The following is a 25,238-nucleotide window of genomic DNA, read 5'->3' on the forward strand; positions in this document are numbered from 1 at the left end:
TCGAATTAAAATCATACGGATGGTTTGTTTGTTTACATCAAAGATTTTTCCCAGATTTCGGGGCGAACTCGTCCATTTCTTCCCACGGCAAACATGACGACGGAAGCGCCGACTCGGCTCGATCTAGAACAGCCGCAGACGGATCGGGGCCGTCAAGACGCGATCCAACGGTCCGCACCATCAGCGCATTCCCGATCTCAGGCCTGCGGATCGAACGGGACGCCCGGCCGCCGGCTCACCCGCCACGCGGCGGCGGCCCACCAAATCGCGCTCGTTAACGTAGTCGCCTCACTTCTCGCTGCACATCACGTTTCACATCTCGCGCCATGGCCGCCTCCTCCCTGCTCTACTCGCTCACCCGCCACGCGCGCCGCGGCTACGCGGGCTCAGGCCCGTTCAGCCACCACCCTTGGTCGCCGTTCTCCACCACGGCGGCGGCGGCGGGCGCACGGGATGAGCCGGGGAAGGGGTTCCCAGGGCTGGGGCCGACGGCAAAGGGAGAGAAGGCGCGGGTGGTGGTGCTGGGGACGGGGTGGGCGGGGTCGCGGCTCATGAAGGACCTCGACACGTGCGGCTACGACGTGGTCTGCGTCGCCCCGCGCAACCACATGGTGTTCACGCCGCTGCTCGCCTCCACCTGCGTCGGCACGCTCGAGTTCCGCTCCGTCGCCGAGCCGCTCGCTCGCATCCAGCCCGCCGTGTCCGAGTCGCCAAACTCCTACTTCCACCTCGCCCGCTGCACCGGCGTTGACCCCGACGCCCACACGGTGAGATCCCCCGATTTTTGGTAGGTGTGTGTCGATCTTACCAAATACTGTTTCGTTCACCGATTTCTATGTTTGTGCTGGTACGTGTGTTCCCAGATTCTTGGAGAAACGCTCAAAGTGCATTTGTGCTAGTCTTGTGTGCATAATTACTTTTGACCTTTTGAGGGGATGCGTGATTCGAATGTGTGGGGTTACTTGGGCGGAGGAAAAGGATGAACCGTAGCTTTAGTCATCTGCATTTTAACAGTCTGTACCATTCGAGTCATCGAGTGGCTGGCTTGTTGACTTTGGCCACAACAGTTAAGTACAAAAAGTTAAAAGACCATTCCGTGTTCTGACTCGTTTACGATTGTGATCAATGTGGATCTTTCTCTGTACTGTACAAGCCTTTGAATCGTTTACATGAGTATGGAAATCAGCAATGTATGTGCATATATTCATCCACCACTCATCAGGTCCTGTTTGTTTATGTATATGTATATGCTGGCTAAGCCTCTCACGGTACTAATGGTTAGTTGAGCAGGCTCTTATTGAGCTGATCCAGGTTCGAGACATGACATACTCTTAATAAAATCCTAGGGACATCTCCTCCTCGATGCTCTTTTTTTTTTTACGTATATGCTGATCCACGTTATGCATCTGATACTTACTGCACCCGTTCGCTAGTTCGTGTGCTGTCATTGAGTAATATGTGAGATTTGATGGGCAACCAGACAGTTCCTGTTGTCATTGCATGGGTGTCTCAGACTGATCAGGAACAAGTAGACATGCCCACAAAAAAAGTGATGTTTTACAAATATTTACCATCTAGTACTCTAGTATAGACATATAGGCTTTTACACTGCTAATTGGAGGGATACTACATGAACTTCTCCTATCAACATTATTTTTTCTATAATAAGCAGTTCTGTCTATTTATTCGCCTTCTTCTGCATTTAGATTGATTGCGAGACAGTTACAGATGGTCAGAAAGATGCCCTGGAGCCGTGGAAATTCAAGGTTGCTTATGACAAGTTGGTTTTTGCATGTGGAGCTGAGGCATCAACTTTTGGGATACATGGTGTTACCGACCATGCAATCTTTCTTCGGGAAGTTCACCATGCTCAAGAGATCCGCAGAAGGCTCCTCCTTAATCTGATGTTGTCGGACATACCTGGTATTCCTGCTTTACTTATTTGGCATCTTACATGTGCTAATCACCCTTCACTGGAATAAAATAATCTGTTATTGCTTTTACACTTCGATCGTACCTGCATTATATTTTCCACAGTTCATTGTTAAGCAAACTCAATTTCTTGTGCTTAGTACTATTCTAGTTTATGGTTGTCTGAGCACATAGAATTCGGAATACAACTAGCTCAGGACTGAAATAGTTGGCTATGAAAAGCCAAAAAAAACCTTGCCGGTCAAACCTAATGTTATATCCACTTGATTATTGCTGAGCACTTATAGACTTATGCTATATGGCATAACAGGAATTTCAGAGGAAGAAAAGCGCAGACTATTGCACTGTGTTGTTGTTGGAGGTGGTCCAACAGGGGTGGAATTCAGTGGTGAACTTAGTGATTTCATCATACGAGATGTTAAACAACGTTATTCGCATGTGAAAGATTATATCCGTGTGACCCTGATTGAGGTTTGAGCTGTTGTCTTTCTACTGTGCCGTGTTTTTTTTTAACCGAGCACTCTGATATCAGCTAATTCGCCTTTTCATTTCAGGCAAATGAGATATTGTCATCCTTCGACGTGCGCCTCAGGCAATATGCTATAAACCAACTAATTAAGGTTAGTAATTTCTTTTTGTTATTTAGTGCATATCATTTTTGCCTTCAAGGCTTCAACAGAACAAGATTTTGTGACCGCAAATTTCTAAAGATATCACGTCGACAATGACATTGCATATTCAGATGTTATAAATCTGCTAATGGATTGCATTTTGCTCTTTCTCATGTTATCTGAAATCTGGAGATAACCTGTTTGCGTATGTTCACCCACCAGTCAGGTGCTAGGCTTGTGCGAGGAATTGTTAAGGATGTACAACCCAACAAAATAATTCTTGACAGTGGAGAGGAAGTTCCTTATGGTTTACTGGTATGGTCCACCGGAGTTGGTGCTTCACCATTTGTTCAGTCGCTGCCGTTTCCTAAATCACCTGGTGGAAGGTATGATCATATAATTATTTTGTGTATCAACCATAAAATTATTGTGTGTGTGCACCGTCATATGCTGAATGGGTTGCATTGTCTGCACAGACACGCATCTTGCGCATTGTCTAGGATCTTTAATAAGTTTTTCAATGTTCGCAGGATCGGTGTCGATGAGTGGTTACGTGTTCCTTCTGTTCGGGATGTGTATGCTATTGGTGACTGCAGTGGATTTCTCGAAAGCACCGGCAAGGAAGTTCTCCCGGCTTTAGCTCAGGTAGTTTCATGAACCATCTTGCTGCAATCCAAGTCAATCACGAAGTATTTGCAAGCTACTATGGGAATCCTGCACTATTTTCTGAAGCACTGGAAAAACAAGGTGGAATGTGTAAAGGAAATTAAACAAAGGGATATACATGAAAATTAAGTTGCACATATTTTTGTTCTACTTGTGCATTTTTATGATTCAGTTATTATCTCTCTGAAGAAATGTTGTTAAGTAAGATAGTTCTTTTCCATTCGTTTCTATGATTCAGCTGTTTTCGCTTCTCTTGTTGAAGAAATGTTGTTAAGAATTCTTTCCATTCCTCTGGTACTCTCGAGCAGGTTGCGGAACGACAAGGCAAGTACCTCGCACGCCTGCTCAACCATGTCATGAAAGCTGGAGGAGGGCATGCGAACTCTGAGACCGAAGTTGATCTTGGTTCACCCTTTGTGTACAAGCATCTAGGTAGCATGGCAACTGTTGGAAGATACAAAGCTCTAGTCGATCTCAGACAAAGCAAGGTTGGTTAATGTTTCTCTATTTGCAAATTTTGAGAGTTTACTAACTGCTCGCGAGTTTACTGAGACAATTTCTCCATTGTCAGGAGTCGAAAGGGATATCTCTTGCAGGATTTGTAAGCTGGTTCATCTGGCGATCAGCATACTTAACCCGTGTTATTAGCTGGAGGAATAGGCTCTATGTGGCTATCAACTGGCTGACCACGCTGTTATTTGGCCGGGACATAAGCCGTATCTAGAGTGCCCGTCTGTAGAGGTCTGAACAGAATAAGTCCGATGCTCGTTACACTGCTATATGCCAAGGCCACTTACTTTTTTCTTTTTATTTTTTCTGGTCTTTTTTTTATCCCTATTATAGCTGCCTACTTGTAAGTTCCGAATGCATAATTCACTAGTAAATTATGAACAAATCTGAGGATATCCCAATTACTCGCATGTGTCAGGAATGTATAATACTCGTGCAGCTATAGTTTCTTCCTTGTGATGCAGCTATAGTTTCTTCCTTGTGAAAGAAATCGATTCCGAGGAAGATTCACTCGACAAAATAGATGACTTTCATGGCAGGAAAATAAGGTGTTAAATCAAGAGAAGAGAAAACAATACTGAAAAAGTCCAGTGCACAATGCTTCAAAGAAACCGGTTTTTCAACCCCATGTCAAGTCATTGTTGTATATTGGTCAAATGTTCAATGCAGAGTATACTGTTGAAGTGATTTTTAAAAGATAACTAAGCTTACAAAAGGATCTATGTGAAGGCAGAGGATAACTTAGTTACCTCCTCCCCTGTTCAATGAAAATGTTGCATAGATAACAGAGTTCAAGGGAGGTCTGAGCTTTCATCTCGTTGCCCAAATCATCAATTAGAACTGAAAGATATGACAGTGAAAGTAACTTCACGGACAAATGAGAATAAGAGATCAGGCCGTGGACGTTGTCAAGCAACAAAATCTGTCCATTTCCTTTCTGTTCATACACTCAACTGCAAACAACCTGTCCAAATGTTCTTGGGATCAAAATCAGCACGTAAATAAAATCTATATTTGAATGCTTATACTATATTTGACAGTTGGCAAGAATGAGATTGTAAAGAATGTGCAATCAAGCATTCAATTTATGAACACGAAAATTCTATCAAACAACAACAGTCAAGTTTCCTCTGTAGAGATGCCACGACCAATAAGTTAATGTGAAATCGAAGGGGTGCAGGCTACAGAGTACAGAGGAACGAACAAGTAACTGATTCACTGATACCTAGTAAACAGGTAAAAGAGAAGAAACAACATTATTCTACAATCCAGCAAATATCACCCAAAGTTATGAAATGCGACAACTGAAATCAGTGAATGAGGCCATATGAGTTTGGAATAACACTGACATCGAGAAGGTTCAGTTCATTCTGCGTCTCTTGTTACGTTGGAGGCCTCCACCATCCACATCCAAAGAACCCAGGGTGTTGTTCCTCCCTCTCCTCCTCAGGGATCTCGAAGACCCTGCATTGCTAGGCTCTCCTGCACTCTCAGAAATACCAGCATCCCCCTGTATCACTGCGATAGTGCTCGAGTTAGATGCTTGGTCTGCAGAAGGTGCTCCAGCAACATGAGTTCCATCAGCTGTTGACTCATGATTTTGAGGATTCGATGATAATGCAGATCCTCCATATTGGCTTGGTGAAGCTATTCTTCTAAGGTCACTCATGGCAGTTGCCAATCTTTCCGTGTTTGCAATGCCAATAAAGGCAAGACGTTCCAACAAATCAAGTCCATCTTGTACATGTGGAGTTGAGCCACGTCTGGATGATTCGGATGCATTGTTTCCAAGCAAATCATTATCCGGGCCAATGGAACCACCATCAGGGGGGTTCTCTGCTTCTCTCTGCAACCGCCTTGCTCTCATCCTTGTGGCCAATGCCAATCTACTTAGGCGACTAGCATGTTGAGCACTGTCATTTATTTCCGGCACAGCTGATTCAGACGGCCCTTCAAACCTACTCACGCTATTCATAATCTGCTGATCAAGAAGGCGCCTCCATGATGACAGTAACCCATGCGCCTCACCAAGCCTTCTTGAGATAGGTCGCATATGGTGGAACTGTTGCCTGAAGCTTTCAAGGCGATTTCCATGTGGCCTCGGCGGGATTGTAGGACCTGGTGACTTCACATCTTCCACTGCCTTCTCTCCATCCGAATTCCCTCTACCATATATAGGAGTAATATTTGCATCTGTCACCTCACCTTTGCAGACTGGACATTCCTTGTGGTTGGAGTAAACATTAAGCCACTGATACAAGCAAGGCCAGCAGAAGAGGTGGCCACAAGAAGTGACTACCGGCTCACTAGCCATCTCAAAGCATATGTTACACTCAAATGTGGCGACAGTCTTGCCCCTCTCCTCCAAGGCACCTAATTCTGCTCCGTTGGCAGTCACCTTATTTACTTCAGCAGTATCAGTTGCAGACTCATGCTGGGGCACCGGCACCGCGGCGTCCTGCCCTGTGGGGCGAGCCTCAGAGCTGAGGGGAGGAAGATCAGACCTAAACCTTCTCGTGCGGAGCCATCGGCTTCCAGTCTGCTCGAGCAGCCGCCGGTACCGGGCAGTAGTGTCTGGGAAGAAAGATGAGGAGGCCGTCGACGATGAAGGCCGGTCTTCCCACCCAAGAAGTTCGCTGGCCCGCACCAGCGGCGGCGGGGCCTGGAAGGCCAACCCAAGGTCGTGTTGGAACTCGGGGATAAGCGGCCCCGGCGGGGGCACGTACGGCAGATGCGCGTCCGGAGCAGGCGGGTCCTCGGGGTAGTACGGGGAGTACACCTCCGGCGGCGGAGGGGAAAGGTCGGCGCGGGAGGGGGAGTACGGCGGGTGCAGGGGCTCCGGCGGCGGCGGCGCGTCGACGGACGCGGCGGAGGAAGACGGGGATGAGGGCATCGGTGTGCTAAGGGCGAGGTCGGAGCCGAGGTCGGAGCGGCGTGGGCGCGGGGCGCGGGGGAGGCCGAGGTAGAGGTTCAGATCCATCCTCCTGCTGCTCTCCGCCACCTCATCGGCGTCCATCCGACGGGGAGGCGCCCCACAGACCTACCTCCGCTTCACCACTGGGCCGCCGCCTTGCCTTTCCACCGCACCGAGGCCGGAGGCCGCAAGAAGCAAACCCTATCTTGGCGCGCGGACGCGGCGCTGGAGCTGGGTCATGGGCGGAGGAGCCGTGCCACGTCCTCGCTGCCGCTAACGAAGAAGATAAGCAGGCGGCAGCGGAGAGGCGGGGAGGAGCCGCTGCCGGCGAGGGGCGCAGTGGCGGCGATGGGGTGGGGGAGGTGCCGGCAAGCAGTGCGATGGAGGATAGTTATGGACCCGCTGTCGCGGAAGAAGGGGGATCCATTTCCACGTCAGTTAAACCGTGCGACAGAATAGAAACCGGTTAACCCATGTTTTTTTTTTGAGAAAATTGCATATTTGACACCTAAAGGATACGCTTCTCATATTTGATACCAAATGATGTAATGGTTTTCTTGCCACTCTAAACAATATGACTTCTTAAATTTGGCACTATGGCTATATTCTAATTATCCAAATAGATTTTTCACACCTATCCAACTGAAAGGACCAAAATACCCTTTAGCTGTTTTAGCCACATAGAGCCCTGTACAGCTGGCAATTTGCATATGCAACATAAGAAATGCGCATTACACGGGCACACACAGACATACATATCCTGTCAATGGCAAAACTAGTGCGCAACAAGTTGACATTGAAATTTCTCAAATAAAAAATGAGCATCGGTACTAAAAAAAAACTGAGAAACATGATTAACTCCAAATGCGCTCACTTATCATCCATGGCATGCACACATGAGAGTTCAGATCCTCACAAAAATCAGTACACATACATGAGTTCACATCTCAAACAAATCAGTGTACACATACATGAGTTTATATCCTACACAACTGAGTTCATATCTCAGACATTCAAGTAATTCACAACACGAAATAAATGCTTCTCACATCAAAGTTCCTCGAGTCCGATCTCGGAAAGGCGCTTAGGTGAGCCCCTAATCCAAGGTCGGGATTCCCGGAGGGATTTTCTCGATAAAAGACATTCTTTTCTCTATTTTATTGGAGAAAATAGAGGTGGCAAGTAATAAAAGGAAATATTGATTTCCTCTATTTGGGAATTCCTCCCAAGCCGATTTTTCCTCCACACCGATAAGGAGCTAAAAGATCGACCACCTTAACACCTGTTTCAAAGATGGATAATTCCGTATCTAACTCGATAAAGGCATCACATCCGAAAATATGAAATTTAGACGGATATGACAAGCCAAGGCTCCGCTGAAAAAATCACTAAAGAAATACCACTTCTACCCTTTCTAGGTAGTCGATGGCTATTCATAGCTACTACCTTAACACCAAAGAAGAGTTCAACCCAATGCTTTATTTCTTTCTTAGTGAATCCCGATTCGATATTAGAAGTATATTGATTCTTTCCCAATAAACGAAGCTTTTTGTAGTGCTAGCAGGAATGCAAGCGAATGAATCCAATCCCATCCCCTTTTAAATCGGCAAGGTAATATCGTATTGAAGTAGGGCATGCTACGGCAACACAGAACTGACGGGGTGGGGGCTTGCTGTCTACTTGGTGAGCCTTCATTGCCCCCTTCTGTAACTTCACTTAGTTATGGCTAGCTTACTGTACTTACTTTTCGATTGTTGAGTCCGTTTGATATTTTTTCATTATTTCTTATCACTGGCCCCCCTCAATTCCAGACATGCTATGATACCCCCGGGTGGGTAGGAGCAGGTCAAGTCCGTATCACCGCGGAACAACTGCAACATCCGGATCAAATCTATCTACTTGGCAATTCATCTGGTGACTTCACACTTTGTGAACAGCATCGGATGACATAGCAAGGGTAGCGGCTTCGCTTCTGGCGACTAGCTTCTACCCACAATGGCTGAAGCTACCTTGAATCAATCAATGAATGAATGATCCGTAACCCCCATGGGTTTGAGGACCCATTGGTCAAAGGAAATGGGGGGCAAAAAATTTGACTTTTTTCTGAGAGCACTTAACACTATTAGATATACCTTCTATATAACCCCCGAAGGGGCCTTCCGGTATAGCGTCGTATCGGTGGAAAAGCAAAAAGGTCAACATGTCAGGTTTTACTACAATTACTTGAAATGAGCAATATCGATCAGCCACAAACTTTGTGTTGGTGGGAGATTGTTTGAGTAGACTCAGTAAGGGATTACCCAGTCTCCGTAAAGTCGTAAGACCATGTATGGGCGCTGACGTCTGCCCAGTGCTGGAAGGTCAAAGAAGTTGGTATGAAATGAAAGGAGACCCACAGTCCCACTTCTCCTTCCCCTCACCCCAGAAATGGGGTAGGCCTCGTTCTTCTTGACGATACCACCGTTCAAAAGGACTACACTATGAAGACTTTTGGGAAAACGCCAATGTTTGCTGGCTTATTTGGCAAAGAAAAATAGAGTATGTTATAAGAAATTAATCCTAACGCACGAGAAGAAAAACGAAAAGCATGAGACTTCCAGTACGATAGAGCCAGACCTCAATGGTCCTTTATGTCTGAAGCGGATGCGGGAAAAACCTTCCTTTTTTGGGAAGAATAAAGTAGCGGGTCAAGTAGGCAATCTTAGGACCATTCTTTTTCTTCATTAGGGCTTTTAGCCCCGAGCGATCACAGAGGTCCTTTTCAAGCAACTTCAAATCAAAAAGCCCACCCACAAGGGGTGCTGCTCAAGTAGCTTAGGAGGTGTCAACCCCACAACCACATGTAGAAGGAGTTCCAGGTGCAGCGTCCCTATATCAGAAGGTCTCGTAATCAACTGGATTTTTTTACTTGATCAATCGGAAGGCAGAGGTAAACTCCCCAACTCGATCAATGGGTGCTCATTGGTCTTCTTGTAACTCAAAGAATTTATCACATGAATAGTCAATTCGTCGAACTTGCTTAGTAGTGAATTGGGAACAAGAAGAAAAAGAGGAGGCTCGTGCTTCTCATGTTGAGGTAAGAACAAATGACCTGATTCACAATTTCTAATAGTGTTAAGTGCTCTCATAAAAAAGTCAATTTTTTTCTAAGTGTCATTTCATGATTGGTCCCAATCATGAAATTCACTCAATTCGAGGGGTTTCCCCACGAACCCCCCTTCTCACCCTATTTGTAGGCTCGCCAGCCGACCGATAGCAGCCAGATGTCCACCTTCTCGTACTCCCCCTCCGACGGTACTTGCTTTAGGAAAAAAACATTTTAGTAGCTTATATGCCTTAGGAGGGAGTTGTTCCCAAGTTCCACTCGGTTATTGGCTTGCTGCATAAGACAACGGGTTGACTTATTCAACCTTCTCATTCTTGTTGATGGCACAGAGCACCTCAAAGAGGACTCCAGCGGTCTGGTAAGCCTTCCCAAATTGGGCCCTGAAAGCGACATTGGTATGGGGCCTTCACCTCTTCCTGGAAGAAGATAAGAATAAACATACCTACTTCTATGACTTACTCTCTCTTTTATTGGAAAAACTATCGGCCTATGGCAGATACGCCATGCTATCTCTTGGATTTCCTTTGCTTATGTTCGGGCGCGGTAGTGGACAAACAGAGGGAAAGAAAGTATGGTGGGGGACAAATTTATTGTGAGAAAATAGAATTACGATGGATAAACAAACCTACCCGGTGGACTGCCGAGCTATACAGGAGCGGGATTATCTAAAAAGCCAAGGTCGTCGGAGTTCTTCCTCTTTCTTGGAGTTCTTCCCTTTTGCTAGTTATGGAGTGGATCTTAGCCATGCGGGAGATGGAATGCTCCTCACCCTTGCTGGAGATGAAGTGCCTGTCACTCTTGTTGAAGATGAAATGTTCAGGATGGATTGACTGCACAGTTTAGGATAAATTAGCACTTTAAATTGGAAAATATATGCATATGAAAACAAAGGGATTCATTTACCTTGTAGTGATAACTCTTGGACTGTCATGAACTTGGGAAGGAGTAGCCTTCTTCTTCATGTTGAACAACTAGTGCCTATCGCCCTTGTTGGGGATGAAATGTTCAGGATGGATTGACTACACAATAAAGGATAAATTAGCACTTTAAATTGGAAAATATATGCATATGAAAACAAAGCTATTCATTTACCTTCTAGTGACAACCCTAGGCTATCATGAACTTGGGAAGGAGTGCTAGTTTTTGGGAGTAGAAGTGCATATCAACTTGGTTGGAGATGAAATGTTAATGATGGATTGACTGCACAATGAAGGATAAATTAGCACTTTATATTGAAAAATATATTAATATAAAAACAAAGTGTTTCATTTACCTTCTAGTGACAACTCCTGGGCTGTCATGAACATAGAACATATGAAGGAGTACTAGTTTTAGACTTTTTTGTAGTATAAGTGTTTGGCTCCCACCCCTTTGTACTATTCTTCCTTGGCTTTCTCTTCCTGCCACATGCACACATAAATCACATTGACATTAGATGAAAGAAAACATAAAGCAAAGTAATACACAGAATTGAACTTGTCTCTTTTTGGTTCCATTATATGGGCATTTAGGACTAGCTTCTCTATGATCCATCTCCCCACATCTTCTGCATTGGTGTTGACTCCTGATCATTGTTGTCTTCTTAGCCTTGCCCCCAACTTTAAGACACCCTTTGATCCTTAATTTTCATGGTCTCCCTGCAAATCTTTTACTAATTGGTGCATTTAAGACATCCAATAGGTCTACTTAGGCCATTGTTACTTGTCTGGTAAAGGCTCTATAACACCCTCATATGTTGCCTTGAATTTCTCCAAAGTGTAGAACTCATGCACATAGTCATGAAGAATAATATTTCTCTGCGTCGACAAAAAGGCCTAAGCATGCTCACAAGGTTTACATGTGTGCTACCACTCCATACAGGTGCACTCATGTCTTTTAGTTTTCACCGCACGCCTCACATTATTAGTGTTGCCCTATATCTTAGCACTCTAGTCCACTGATCTAACAACTCTCAAATGCCTTAGTCCTCTTGTCGTAGCTCTCAATTGATCCATGGTAGTTGGTAAAATCTTCTTATTAGGCAGCCTTTGTGAAATCTTTCTCCTTTTGTCAAAGAGAGTCAGTATCTTCTCCCTAATCTTGTTGACTAGGTCAACTGCAGGAAGATCCTTGATATCCTTGATCCAATTGTTGAAGCACTTTGTCAGGTTATTGGTTATGTAGTCACACTTGATGTTCTTATTGAATAAACACCTCATCCACAATAATGAATGCCACTTATTCAAATATCCTTGCACATCATGATTGTCCTCAAACACCCTGGTCATGTAGTGCTGAAACACTTCAATCATGTATGACCTTGCTGCTGGATACATATATCCACAATAATCATCCTTGTACTTCTTGACAAAATTCTGCATGAGGTGTCTAAAACACTCTCTTTGCTCGGCATTTAAGAATACATTCTTCACAGTCTTTTCTAAATCTTTGCAAGCATCTGTACAAATTACAAGAATAGGAGAATCTCGAGTTGAACCATGTCCAATTATCTTCACTCTCTGAGTCTATGAAGCCAAATGCAATTGGAAACATCCAATTATGACCATCTAGTGCAGTGGTAGCAGCCAAATGACCATTCCACTGTCTATTTAATGCAGTTGAATCTATACTAAGGTAAGGTCTACATCCATTCATAAATCCCTGAATGCAAGACCTAAATGCACAAAAGGATCTATTGAAGTACACTTTGCCATCAACAACCTTAGTATCAATCTCTATAACACTTTTAGATGATTTTAATTCTACTTCTGCCTTAAAATTATATAACAATTAGAAACTCTCCTCACAACCACCAAAAAGTTATGCAACAACTTTCTCTTTACCCCTCCAAATTTTATCATAACTGATGGTAATATTTACCTGTAACTCCTTGGTGCCCATGTCTAGGGTCTTTCTAAGGAGATCCAAAGCCTTATCTGTCACCCATCTCTCAGAAACGCAACTAGACTTGACGCTGCTGCTTGATATACATGTGCTCATCAACTAGAAGAGTGACCTGCATCAAGAATGAAAGGCAATTAGATACACATCAGATAACTCAAATCACAATATCACTAATGTCAGATATGAGGTTAGTCCCCTTATAGTTTTCAAGTCAATTTGCTTACAAGATTTCTCAGTGGACAATCTTTTTCCCATTACCCATGGACAATCTTCTACTTACAGTACCCTCTAAACTTTTGCTTACAAGATTTCTCAGTACCCATGTCAAACTCCTCATTAATTGCATACTACCTGGCTGCCATTGTGAATTCCTCCATTAAGGGGTGCTCTATTCCAAGCTCGATCTTTGGGTGGTCTTTATCATACACAATGTGTGGCTCCTCTGGTATTCATATCATCTATAGAAATTCCTTCCCCATATGTATCATCAATAGCTGCTTGTGAAGTAACAACGGTAGTGGCAGTAGATCTGGTTGCAGTAACAGCCTCCTCAACTCTCTTCTTTTCTCTTTCATCCTCATCCAGTAGATCTGGTTGCAGTAGCAGCCTCCTCAACTCTCTTCTTTTCTCTTTCATCCTCATCCATCAAGCCAAGTAAAACATACAATTCATCGTCAGTCATGGTTGTCACTCTTCCTTCCTCATCAGAAGCTATTTCAATTTGGAGGGAATCCTAGTTAGTTGTTGATACTGGTTCTATTGTTGATTGTGTTACATTGCCCCTCTCCTTCCAGCAATCATGTTGCATCAGAAGCACTACTTAATAATGTGATGCACGATTGGTTCTCCAGGGTACCATCATCAATCCTTGAAACACAAGGAGGGATGCTAGAAGCTAGCCTAAGCGCACATTCAGGATCCAATTCATTCTTAATCGATGGGGAAAACAAGAACATATGACACATAAGTAGATTAGCTACCGTTCGGTTCTACATGTAGTCAGCAAAGGTTCAACAAAACAGATTGACGGACATGAATTTCTTACCCCGGAGGGAGTATACTCGTTGCTCATGGCAGCCTCTAGAAATAGTGCCCAACTATCATCTAGATCTAGGGTTCCAAAAAAAAGGAGAACCAATGGATGAGGAGGGGAAAACAACACAAATTGAGCTTCAAAGAGAACACGTAGCAATTGTTGTACATGCGCATGGGAGTACTCACTTCCACCGAGTTTGGTTGTCGTGGAGTTGTAGCCACCGTGGAGTTGGACCCTAGTGTCGCCTCCTGGAGACAAGGCCGAGCAGAACTGGATGGATAGAATTGTGAGTTGGGGTGCATCCGTATAGGTGGTATTTGGCAACGGGAAAAAGAGAGATGCGATAGAGAAAGTGAAATGAATAGAGGGTTGGGATACAAACTGAAAAAGAGATGGATGGTTGAAATTGAATTTCAGTGCATATATCTCTTTCCCTTTCTCAGTCCCCCTGCTATCCAAACGCCACCATAGGGATAAAACAACTGAGGGGCATTTTGGTCCTTTCAATTAGCTAGGGAGTGGAAAATCTATTTGGATGATTAGAATATAGCCATAATGTCATATTTGAGAAGCCCCATTGTTTAGGATGGCAAGAAAATGATTACATCATTTATAGTGGAAAATCTGGGAAGCCTATCATTTAGGGTGTCAAATATGCAATTTTATCTAGTTTTTTACACATCCTAATGATCAAGCACTTGAAAACGAGAGAGGTCGATCAAGCGATGAAGAACATTGACGGGGTTAGAAGAGGAGGTTGATTTGGAGGGGTTACTTCATCACTAGACTTAGAAGAGATCCTGGGAAGGGAGGCCGATCCAGCAGAGGAGGTGGACGCAGGGGCGAAACAGTAAGGCAACGAGGGTGCCGCCAACCGCAACCCGCGGGCAGTGGAAGATGGTCAGTGGGTCAATGCTAGGGGGAGAGGCAAGGATGTCGGGTTAGCGGTGGCAGGAGCGCCACTGAAGACGGGTGGAGGAGGGTGAAAGGTGGGGGCGAGCACGTGAACTCGATTGAGGGGCGGAGGATCGCGAGTGCGAGGGAGTCGTTAGGAGGTTGAAGACGACTATAAGCTATTGGATGTCCATCTAATAGCTCATAGCTATCACTGAAAAAATAAAAATAAAAAAGCAAGTGGTTGAAATATAGCAACCGCCCTAGTTTTTTCACATGTTTTTTTTAACCCTTTTTACCTCCAAGGCTCAACGGCCCAAACGGAACAAGGAAGAAACAGCCCCTCTCTTGCTTCTCATATCTCGCAGGCAACTTTTCAGAACAAAAAGAGAGAGGTAACATTACAGTGTATGTTGTACACAACAGCGAAGTTTATGGTTGCACAATTGAGAAATGCACTTAATTTTTTTTATCACAATTCCTTCTTTTTTTTGTCAAGGGGTGTAGTAGTTTACATCTAGGAAAAAAATGTTGTGGGACGGACACTGTTAAAAATTCTCTTTGCTCCAGGACGCTCTTTTTTGCTGTAGGACATTATTTATCCTGTAGCAAAGAAAAAAATTAACAATGTCCTACATAAAGGGCGACTTTTATTAGTGTCATGTAGTAAAATATCCCATATCTAAGGGACTGTTTGGGTGCGAAGGATTGGGATCCAAATGCAAAATTCATGGAGCATTCTCTTTCCGAAGTAGGCTCCCATTGCACACGCCCTAAGGATTGAAAACAAATAGTCAAGATTGTGGCATCCGTGGAACTGCGGACCAGGTATCCACGATGAACTTTCTTGGAACTGTTAATATAATGCATCTAGGCTTTCACAAATATTGATCGTTCCTAGCACTTCATATCCGTAAGGAATCATGGTTGCCAAACGGAAAATGAAAGTTTCCAGATTCCACCCCTCTTTTCAGCATCCTTGTCGTTAATATAGCGTCACTGTCTATGCTACATTTTCTTTTGGGACATTTGCAAAGTGCCACTGGTTTTTTTATTTTTACAAGAATACTACTCGAATGACAGTTTTGGTAGTATTTTTATAATTTTTTAGTAGCAAATTCACAATAACAATTCAAAGCAATGGCAAATTTGCAATTGCCCTTTCTTTTGGGCCAAACAGACATAAATGCGGAGTGAAATATAGGATGCTACCACAGAAGAAATATCTTAGCTAACGAGACATATTCAGAGTACCAAACGATTCCTTTCACCCGGTGACTGGAGATGTGTTCTAACTTAAGTCTACCCCCATCTTGGAAAAGAAAAACTGAGACGAGTTGTTCCACTTGCCCTTGTTTGCCTGGGATGTCTCTATTTGGTCCCGCATCAGGGTTCCATCAATCAGGAGAGGCAATCATTCTCGTGGACTAACAATGTCAAGAATCTGCAATGTGGAGGCAGTATGATGCATAAAAGTCTGGCTTATGATGAATATAATATTAAAATTAACCAAGAGAAACAATAAGATCAAAAGGCCAAGCCCAAGTGAGGTGGGTGAGCAAAACCTTATCGGTGAACTGGCCAAAAGCTTGACCTTCCATCACTTTCTCCAATTCCTACAGACAAATCAACGAGGGGACATACATAAATTCAAGTGGCATGGGCCCATTTGGAGCTTGTCAACCATTCGAACAGATATCAGAATCATAACAAAGGATAAGAAATAGAGGTGTTGTATACTATTCCTATAAGATTAAAAATAATCCCCATATTAAAAAAAAGTCCCACTTGTATTCATCCACAGTTTTCATTTTAGATTAGATGCACTAGGCTAGGTATGTCACATGCAATTTGAGCAGTACAACAGAAGATATGAATCCGAACACACTTCAAACTTAGCAGTTACCACAGGATAATGGATAATTACTTTTTCTGGTTCTAAAGAGCCATCAATCCTAAGTATCATTTTCTGCAGTTCAGGGTCCATCAGAGCATCTCGGATCTCGTTCAGTTCCACTATGAAGGATAGAAAGATCAAGTAAAAATGCATGTAAAGGTCTTGTTAGAAGGCTGCGCTGATAAATGACAAATCAAATATTATGCAAATGTTGGTTCGAAAATAGACGTCTATAAAGAAAGTTGAAGCACCATGCTAATATGGTGCTAATATCATTTTTTGAGTAATCAACCTACATGACAATCTTGTTAATACAACATGCAGCGCCTAACAACGTAAATACATAGTCAAACTTGGTGGTACATTATGCCACACCTAAAGACCTTAATGTATTGTTTTCAACAAGCCAGCTTGGATCCTCAACTTCAAGAGCTTTTGCGGGACACAGTGTATTTGGAGATTTTGCAGGGCACGTGGTGTCCAGTGCTGCAGAACAACAGAATGTACAATTAGACAATTTATAGGAATTGAAAAATACATAATGAAGCAATAATAGCTTTCTAAATCATACTTTAGATACTACTTTGATAAAATAAGAATATAACTCCATTGTTTACAGTTAGGGGTAGTTGTGACTTGTGAGTGGTGGATTAAAAATGTCCATAGAGGGTAGGTGTGCTATATGCTATAGTATTGTAAGGAACTAATGTCATGTTTGTTGAAATTTCATTAGATCAGCTATTAGCTACGTGTGGAACCGAATTAATTATACTAGATGTAGAGCTTGGTATAAAAAAGAATGAGGAAACATCTGGTTTACTAGTATTCAGTGTATTAAACGAATGTGTCTCTACATTGACCGAACCCACATTAGTTTGGCTATAAGTTTGTTGCATCGGCATACCTTGTCGTATATGCAAAGGTGTTGTAAATTGTGCCGATGAACCTAAAGGGACTTGCTGAAATTTGCTATCATTGTTGGAATTAGAAGTGTCATCATCACGCAATTGGGACTATTTTTTAGCTCTTCCATCTTGCAATTCAATAAACAAAGCCCTAACAATTATAACAATTTTACTACAAAATAAATAGTTATAACAATTTGTAATTTCCAGTGCCATCAAGAAAAGAAGGCAACAATAGTTGAGTTGTAACTATTGAAAACTCTACACGATGAGCTTTAGAAAAGGAGGAAAGAGATGGCTCTAAACAAAACCATTGTTCGTTCAAAACAATTCTAGACAGATTGGTTATGTATCAACGCATGCATATGTGCACTTCTAAAAAACTATTTTAGAGAAGAGGACCACGTTCAAATCAAGATTCAAGCATACAGAAGAGGACATCTAACTTCCTTTTTTGTCATGAGCTCAAGGGAGACATTAGTATGCACAACCAGGTTAGTATAGCAGTATACTTCATCTATAAAAATTACATATACTAACCGGGTTGTGACATTGTGTCATATATTAGCTAACATAGAGCCCCCAACCAACCAGAAACGAACTGAACAAAATTGGTAGAACTGAATCAATACGATAATAGAATTGAAGGACCTAATTATTTGTGGCTCATGTGTCATTTGTTTAGATGTGCTAGTGCTATGGCTACTGCAACAATATGCAATGTGACCTCACCCGAGACAAAGAAAAATTGAAATAATGCTAGTGGTTCAATTAAACTTAAGGTATACTAGTTTGTTCTACACATAGTGCAACTTGCAATCAACTTCGACTACAGAGCAGTAAGTAAAAATTATTTATCAACTGGTGATTCCAGTGCATGAGCAAATGAGCCACCAAAGGTCATAGATCAACCACTTTGTTGATTTTCATTAATGCATTGACAATAGATATTAAAGTCATGTTTGTTTTAGTTTAAGATTGTGAAAAGCGATTTGTAGATTGTGGATTGTAAGAAACTGGATTGTAAGAAGTTGTATTACACAATCTGCATAAGCTATTAGAAGACAGATAAAATCTGATGCCTAAATTGTTAAAGCTAGATTGCACAATCTACATGTTTGTTTCAGATTGTAAATTGAAACAGAGCCTAATTCACCACTCAACAATCTTGAGAAAATGGTCATCACTCACCAGATTGTTGAAGAACTTGAGTTGCTGCCTAGAACTTGAGCAATTGAGCCACCAAACGCCGCATATCAACCACCATGCACAACATCAGATCTATGAGACAAAGATCAAATCGCTTCTTACCCTTACACCAAACTCTACCAGTAAAAGGGGGGGGGGAGGAGGAGGGTTGGGAGGGAGGGGAAGTACCAGCCGCTAGGGAGGAGAATGCCGGAGTGAGCCATTGGGGAGGAGAACACCGAAGATAAGCGCTGCTGGGGTGGAGCGTCGCCGGAGTAGACTGTGAGGCAAACGCCACACACGAAAAGATAACACAAGAGCAAGCTCTGTTCCTGGCCTCGATGGGGATGTGTGTTTCTCCCATGAATCGGTGTGGATTGGATCAGGAACATTCCAACTCATGTCGTTGCCAAATGCACATTCAGCCACCACATGGTTTCTTCCCAACGTGGGTCTGGACCCAAGGTTGGTCGGGATCAAGCCTCAATCCATGTTGATCCAAGGGCTACCAAACGAGGCCTCATGGGGTCAGCACATTAGCACTCAACCAAACAGCCCAAAACAAAACTCAAACCATTAAAGATCTTTTTATTTTTATATTTTTAGATAAAATATTCTAAATATATGCACATATTTTGAAAAACTGCATTCCTAATTTATCTTTTTTTTTTCTCATTGTAAAAGTTATATTTTGTCTGAAATCTTTTGAGAGCTAGATAATAGCATCCTCTACACCATATAAGTTTTTTCAGAATTTTTCACGGTTATTTCAATAGTATTTTGAATTCTGAGAGCATAGGAACGCAATATTTTTATTGTCAAACCCATCACCCTTCCAACATGTGACATTTGGCATGTCACCCTTCCAACAGAGTCTAGATTTGCAATTTTCAAAATAGATATACATTTATATTTTTTATTTTTAAAATATATAATAAAAAATTCAACCATTAAAACCGTTTCAGCCCAAGTCATTAGCAGGGTTACCTATACGATGTCTGAAATTTTGTGAGATCTGCACCTATACGATGTTCTATTGCAGTTGAAATCAGCATCGGTTCACTTACATCCACTTCTCTGTTCATTAATATATTTCCATGATTTGTACAGGCACAGTTGGAAACAAATTAGAAATGACTAACCCTGAACAGATGAAATAACTCCAAACTGATTCACTCATGATCAAACCCTGAAGTGGAAGCAATCACAAGCCACACACCAACAAACAAACCAAAAAGCTACATACCATTGTTGCAATCTCATGTCCGGTAACGGACCAGCGGATCCTTGAACTGAAGCCGCTGGTGATAGACCCTCCACGCGTAGTCCTCCAGCAAAAACGAGCGGAACCTCCACCCATCCTCATCCTCGCCATTGGCACCATCTGCCTCGTCCTCGCGGCCCTCTTCGCCGGCGGCATCGGCGCACGGGACCAACGGCGAGATGACACTGTCCAGACACAGGGTGATGAGCACGGTGACCGACAACAGATCAGGCTCGCCCTGCTGCCCGGCCTCGGGTGTGGAGGTGGGGTGCGCCATCCCTCTCACTTTCTTCAACTTACCATTGCTCCACACCTAGCACGCGACCGAAAAAGAATCATGACACGTAAAAGATGAGTGCTACTGCTCCCTGAGGAGCAAAGTAAAGAAGAGCTCACATGATACGATGGTGGCTTTTGCGTTTGAAAAGCGGAGATGTTTGACTAAATTTTTGTGTCTTTGCGTTTGATGCGGACATGGGAACTGATTCGCCTAACTGGGTCAAAATTGAGTGGTGATACTGATGCATAACCTGCTTAGAATTTGATGCCGTTGCATAAACAGAATGGATGCTCTATCTCTGCCTCTGGTTCTTGCATGTTCAGTAGCAGTGGCAGTGTGGCACTAGCACGATCTAGGCTTTAGCGTTGTACTAGAGCACTAATTGGCATCTAGACCAACCCAAAACTACAAAAGATTGTTGTGCTTATGTAACCTCTACTGTTGCAATTTTCGATTGGAATGTCCACTGGGTATCCTATGATTTTTCACATTGGTCGAACTGGAAGATTTTCACGCAAGTACCTGGGCAATGTCGCCAATGGTGACAAGTATCGCGCCGTGGCGTGCGCCTACGGCTGTCCACTCGCCGCCGTCGCCCATCACCCAGCTCGCCGGCGCCGATTCCTGCCCGGAAGGCTCCCACTGGCAGTGAAGTCCCACGACGTACGGGTACGCCTTCGCCTTCCCGGTGGCTGGATGCGCCGCCGTCTCGCCAGCGGAGACCCTGGAGGCCCACACCAGACACCTCGCCGTCCTCCTCCCCTCCGCAAACGGTTCCTCCCGGAAACCCACGTCGGGGCACCCGGACAGTAGCGCCACCACCTGCATGCCCAAGTCCCTCATCCGCCGCGCGTACTCCGCTAACGCCGGGAGCGCGTCCATTTCCCCCTCGCAGGCGTCAAACACCACGGCGGGGTCTTCGTCTCTGTCGTCCGCATCCTGCTCCTCCTCCGTGAAGCCGAGCGTGCGTAGATTCGACTCCTGGAGCGTTGACGCGTCGATGAGAGAGAGCTCGGAGAGCGCGGAAGACGGTAGCTCGGAAGGCACCCCGTGGCCGACGAGGTGGAAGTAGCCCGCGTCGGCGGCGTCGCGGAGGGCGCGCGGGTCGGGGCTGTCGAGCGAGACGAGAGGCGGAAGGGAGTGCGGCGCCTGAGACCGAACGTAGGGCGGCGATCGGAGAGGCGGGGCCGGGGAGGAGAGGAGGCGGCGGTGGAGGAAAGCGGAGAGCGCGGCGTCCGTGCCCCCGGCTGCTGCGGAGGAGGGGAGCGCGTGGTGGTTCGACGGCGTTGGTGGGGGAGGGCCTGGGAGTACGCTCCGTCCGGAGTTGGGCCCCGACATGACTGTGGCGGCAGTGGAGGAGGAGGCCGAGGCGGCCATGGAGACGGCCGGAGCGGTGGGAATCGCAGGCAATCGGTGAGACAGAGAAGTGCTTTTGGTGGGAAACGTGTTCTGGTCGTTGGCCTCCGTCTGCAGCCGTGGAGAGGAGGAGAGAGAGGCGTCTCTTATTTGGGTTGTATGGGCCCACCCGCTGACGGAGTGGTGGGGGATTGCGCCGACCTGGACCGGTGAAAGGGGCAAGTGGGCCGGAGCACGGCTTACAGGCCTCAACAACTCCCCTCGAATCGCTGAATTCTGCTCTTTCTTTTAAAGAGAGATTGCCCCGGCTTATATTGAAACCTAATAACCAGAACACAGCGTCAACCGAAAGAAGGTGCGAAAAAAGAAAAATACAAAGCTGGGAATATCAGCAAACTAACCAAAGGACAACAGTACCAAATATATAGGCTAAACATCTACAAAGCTCAGAAAGTATTCTAGCTCAAATTTCACAGATATCAGATATAGGGCCATCCGCCGGGGTAAAGCTCCGTAGCTACTCCCGGACCTGGGTTGATACCCTATCCACCGTGACCCTGTCATCTTCAGTGAGGAGGATATTCCATTTCTGCGTGAAGGATACGGCTAGAGCCAGCACTTCAGCAGGCTTGCGGGGGAACTTCTTCTCGATCGCCATCGTGTTACGTGTTCTCCAAATATCCCAAGCCATCCCTGCAAACAAAAATAGACCCAGCTTTTGAGAGACTTTAAACTATTTCGGAAGCTAGCTCGCCCATAAGTCGGCTACCGAGACCGGAAACCCATTCCAACCGAAAATACCTCTCAGAGCACTCCAAACAAATTGTGCCAACACACAACCGAAGAAAATGTGATTGACATCTTCCTGATTATTGCACAGGCAGCATTTTGTACTTCCTTTCCACCCCCTCTTCTTGAGGGAGGTGGACATAGGGAGTTTGTTATGGAGCATTTGCCACAAGAAAATCTTAGGCAAGACACTCCTTCAAAGGTGAGAAATTTGTACATAGATTTAGTTGTAAACTTCTTTGACTTGTCCAGAGCTCAGGTAACAACATCTTCCCTATCATTTAACTGAACCTGCTGGAGCATTTGTAACAGCTCCTCCTATTGGAGCAGGTTACTAGTGGTTAGACTCCTTTTGAATTGCACCTCCCACTCATCATGATTCCAATAGTCAGAGACCACAGCATCCGGCTCAGCACACATCTTGAACAAGTCAGGAAACTGAATTTTTAGAGGAGTTTCACCAAGCCACACATCTTTCCAGAAGAAAATCTTATTGCCATTGTTCACTGCAAATACAACACCCCATTGGAAAAGATGCTTGACCTTATGCAGGCCCTTCCAAAACTAGGAGGTGCCTTTCTGCCTGGATGAGAAGAAATTCCTATCTGACATGTATTTGGCCTTCAACAACCTATACCAGATATTCTCAAAGCCAGTTGAGATCTTCCATATCCACTTGACAAGCAAACATTCATTCATTATCAAAGTGTTTAGAATACCGAAACCCCCATAATCCTTGGGTCTGAATATGGCTACCCATTTAGCCATATGGTACATGTTCACATCTTCAGCCCCTCTCAAAAAAAATCTTGATCTGACAGTGTCCATCTTCCTGTGGATCTCTTTGGGAAGAAGGTAAAATCCCATGGTATACATAGGTAAACTGGTAAGATAGGAATTTTTCAGTGTCAATCTGCTTTCATAGTTCAGATTTTTATCCTTCCATGGGTCTAGCCTTTTAACCATTTTTGAGAGGATTCCAGATGAGGCAGCCATGCCTAACTGATGGTCAAAAACAGGAATGCCTAAGTATTTCAAGGGGAGCTGATCCAGACTGCAATTAAGCATATTTGTCACCCTTTCCTGCTCTGCCTGCTCCATGCCAAAGTAAAAAAAACCCACTTTTGTGGAAATTTATCTTAAGCCCAGAAAGCCACTCAAAGCAGTATAAAATAATTTTAAGGTTAAGGATAGACTTATCAGATCCATCAATCATTAATATAGTGTCATCAGCATATTGAATATGGGTAATCCCCCCGGGATCAGATGGTCAACAACACCACTCAGTAAGCCCTTAATAGAAGCTTTGTCCATCAAAGCATCTAGAGCATCAGCTGCAATATTGAACAGCAAGGGGGATAAGGGGTCCCCTTGTCTTAGCCCTTTGTAGGTTCTGAAATAAGGGCCCCTTTGCCCATTGATATTTATGCAAACTCTACCCCCTTGACAGATTGCATCACCCAATCAATCCAGCTGGGAGGGAAGCATTTCCCTTTCATGACTTTCTCTAGATAATCCCATTTAACTTTATCATATGCCTTTTTAAAGTCTATTTTCACCAACACCCCTTGTTATTTTGTTCTCCTCAATTCATGGATGACTTTATGAAGGATCACCACCCCTTCTAAAATGTTTCTACCCTTGATGAAGGCAGATTATTTAGGGCCAACCACCTCCTTGGCCACTAGCATCAGTATGTTATTGAGGACCTTGGTGAAGCCTTTGTAGTCTATGTTAAGTAAGCAGATGGGTCTGTATTGCTTAATAGTATTGGCCTCCTTGACCTTAGAGAGTAAGGTTATAACACCATAATTAATTCTTTTCAGATCCAGGACCCCTCCAACATTTCAAAGATGTCACCCTTGACATATTCCCATAACACCTTGAAGAAGGTAGAGGTGAAGCCATTAGGTCCAGGAGCAAAATCTTCTTTCATACTCTTAAAAGCCTCCTCAATCTCTTGCTCAGAAAAAGGTTGGACCAGAGGTTCTTTGACATCATGTGGCAGGCTATTATGGTTATCCCAGAAGGAGTTTAGAAACCTAAGCTCTTCTCTGGAGTCAAATCCAAAAAGGGTTTTATATAAGTCATAGATGTGTCCTCTAATCTCCTCCTGGGAGGTGAGCAAGCCTTGTTCAGTTTCCATGGATAGGATCAAATTCTTTCTTCTTCTTCCATTGGCTAGCAAATGAAAAAATCTTATATTATTGTCACCCTCTTTGATCAAGGAATTTTCACCTTTCTGTTTCCAGAAGATCTCCTCCATGGAGAGAATTTTCTCAAAGCTATTTTCCAACCTATATCTATACTCCCATTCCTCCATGGCCAAGCCTTCATACTCTGCTTTGTTATCCAGTATAGCAAGCTGAGCCAGCATATCTTGTTTATTTTTGATCTGTTCACCAATGTGTTTTCTATACCAACCCCTCATGAACTGTCTAATGTCACATAAGTTGCCATGCCATACATCCAAAGAGTAACCATCATCAGACCTTCTTGCTTTCTTCTCCAGCCATCTTTGTTGCACTCTCTCTTTGAAGTTATCCATCAGCAGTCACTACCTCTCAAAGGTGAAATACTTACACCTCAGCACCCCAACTTCCCCTGAGTCCAAGCGGATGGGGCTGTGGTCTGAACCAACCCTAGTCAGACTCCATGCATGACATAGGGGGAAATGTTGTTCCCAATCATTGGACATCAGAAATCTGTCCAAATTCACTATAATTGGGGCTAGCTGTTTATTGGTCCAAGTATATTTGGAGCCAGCTCTCTTCACTTCCCTTAAGTGAAATTTTCAAATAAAATCATTAAAGAGGTTCATCAAGTTCTTATCTATGTTACTAGTATTTTTTATCCTGAGCCTCCCTAATGAGGTTGAAATCACCACCCAGGAGGATAGGGAGTGACACCTTGTCACAAATACTTTCTAATTCACCAATAAAGTCCTTGGAACAATTGGGGTTAGCAGGGGCATACATAGTGATGAGCTCCCATCTTAAGTTGGTGT

General features: G+C 44.1%; 4 protein-coding genes across 5 annotated transcripts; 1 reads left to right on the plus strand and 3 right to left on the minus strand.

Annotated features, from left to right (window-relative positions):
- Nucleotides 1-200: 200 nt before the first annotated feature.
- Nucleotides 201-4,040, plus strand: LOC133909061 (internal alternative NAD(P)H-ubiquinone oxidoreductase A1, mitochondrial-like). The gene is made up of 8 exons (XM_062351337.1): nucleotides 201-767; nucleotides 1,707-1,923; nucleotides 2,243-2,403; nucleotides 2,487-2,552; nucleotides 2,766-2,929; nucleotides 3,074-3,188; nucleotides 3,518-3,697; nucleotides 3,781-4,040. Exons 1-8 carry the CDS (start codon nucleotides 327-329, stop codon nucleotides 3,931-3,933), a joined length of 1,497 nt encoding a protein of 498 aa, XP_062207321.1. The 5' UTR covers nucleotides 201-326; the 3' UTR covers nucleotides 3,934-4,040.
- Nucleotides 4,041-4,341: 301 nt separating this feature from the next.
- LOC133909059 (uncharacterized) lies at nucleotides 4,342-7,064 on the minus strand. Its single transcript, XM_062351334.1, has 2 exons — nucleotides 5,069-7,064; nucleotides 4,342-4,683 (listed from the first exon to the last, which is right to left on the minus strand). Exon 1 carries the CDS (start codon nucleotides 6,733-6,735, stop codon nucleotides 5,080-5,082), a length of 1,656 nt encoding a protein of 551 aa, XP_062207318.1. The 5' UTR covers nucleotides 6,736-7,064; the 3' UTR covers nucleotides 4,342-4,683; nucleotides 5,069-5,079.
- Nucleotides 7,065-15,900: 8,836 nt separating this feature from the next.
- LOC133907625 (uncharacterized) lies at nucleotides 15,901-17,907 on the minus strand. Its single transcript, XM_062349699.1, has 5 exons — nucleotides 17,895-17,907; nucleotides 16,825-16,935; nucleotides 16,480-16,568; nucleotides 16,118-16,168; nucleotides 15,901-15,996 (listed from the first exon to the last, which is right to left on the minus strand). Exons 1-5 carry the CDS (start codon nucleotides 17,905-17,907, stop codon nucleotides 15,967-15,969), a joined length of 294 nt encoding a protein of 97 aa, XP_062205683.1. The 3' UTR covers nucleotides 15,901-15,966.
- Nucleotides 16,760-21,578, minus strand: LOC133909062 (1-aminocyclopropane-1-carboxylate oxidase-like). 2 transcript variants are annotated; one of them, XR_009908298.1, is made up of 5 exons: nucleotides 20,609-21,578; nucleotides 19,789-20,119; nucleotides 18,732-19,047; nucleotides 18,546-18,635; nucleotides 16,760-16,935 (listed from the first exon to the last, which is right to left on the minus strand). XR_009908298.1 is itself a non-coding variant. In XM_062351338.1 (2 exons), exons 1-2 carry the CDS (start codon nucleotides 21,461-21,463, stop codon nucleotides 19,802-19,804), a joined length of 1,173 nt encoding a protein of 390 aa, XP_062207322.1. In that variant the 5' UTR covers nucleotides 21,464-21,578; the 3' UTR covers nucleotides 19,552-19,801. The 2 variants fall into 2 exon arrangements, 1 of the variants encoding a protein (XP_062207322.1); XM_062351338.1 differs by lacking the exons at nucleotides 16,760-16,935; nucleotides 18,546-18,635; nucleotides 18,732-19,047 and having other exon boundaries at nucleotides 19,552-20,119.
- Between the last annotated feature and the right edge of the window lie 3,660 nt (nucleotides 21,579-25,238).

This window comes from Phragmites australis, chromosome 2 (assembly GCF_958298935.1).
Source record: "Phragmites australis chromosome 2, lpPhrAust1.1, whole genome shotgun sequence".
In the NCBI taxonomy this organism is placed as follows: Eukaryota; Viridiplantae; Streptophyta; class Magnoliopsida; order Poales; family Poaceae; genus Phragmites; species Phragmites australis.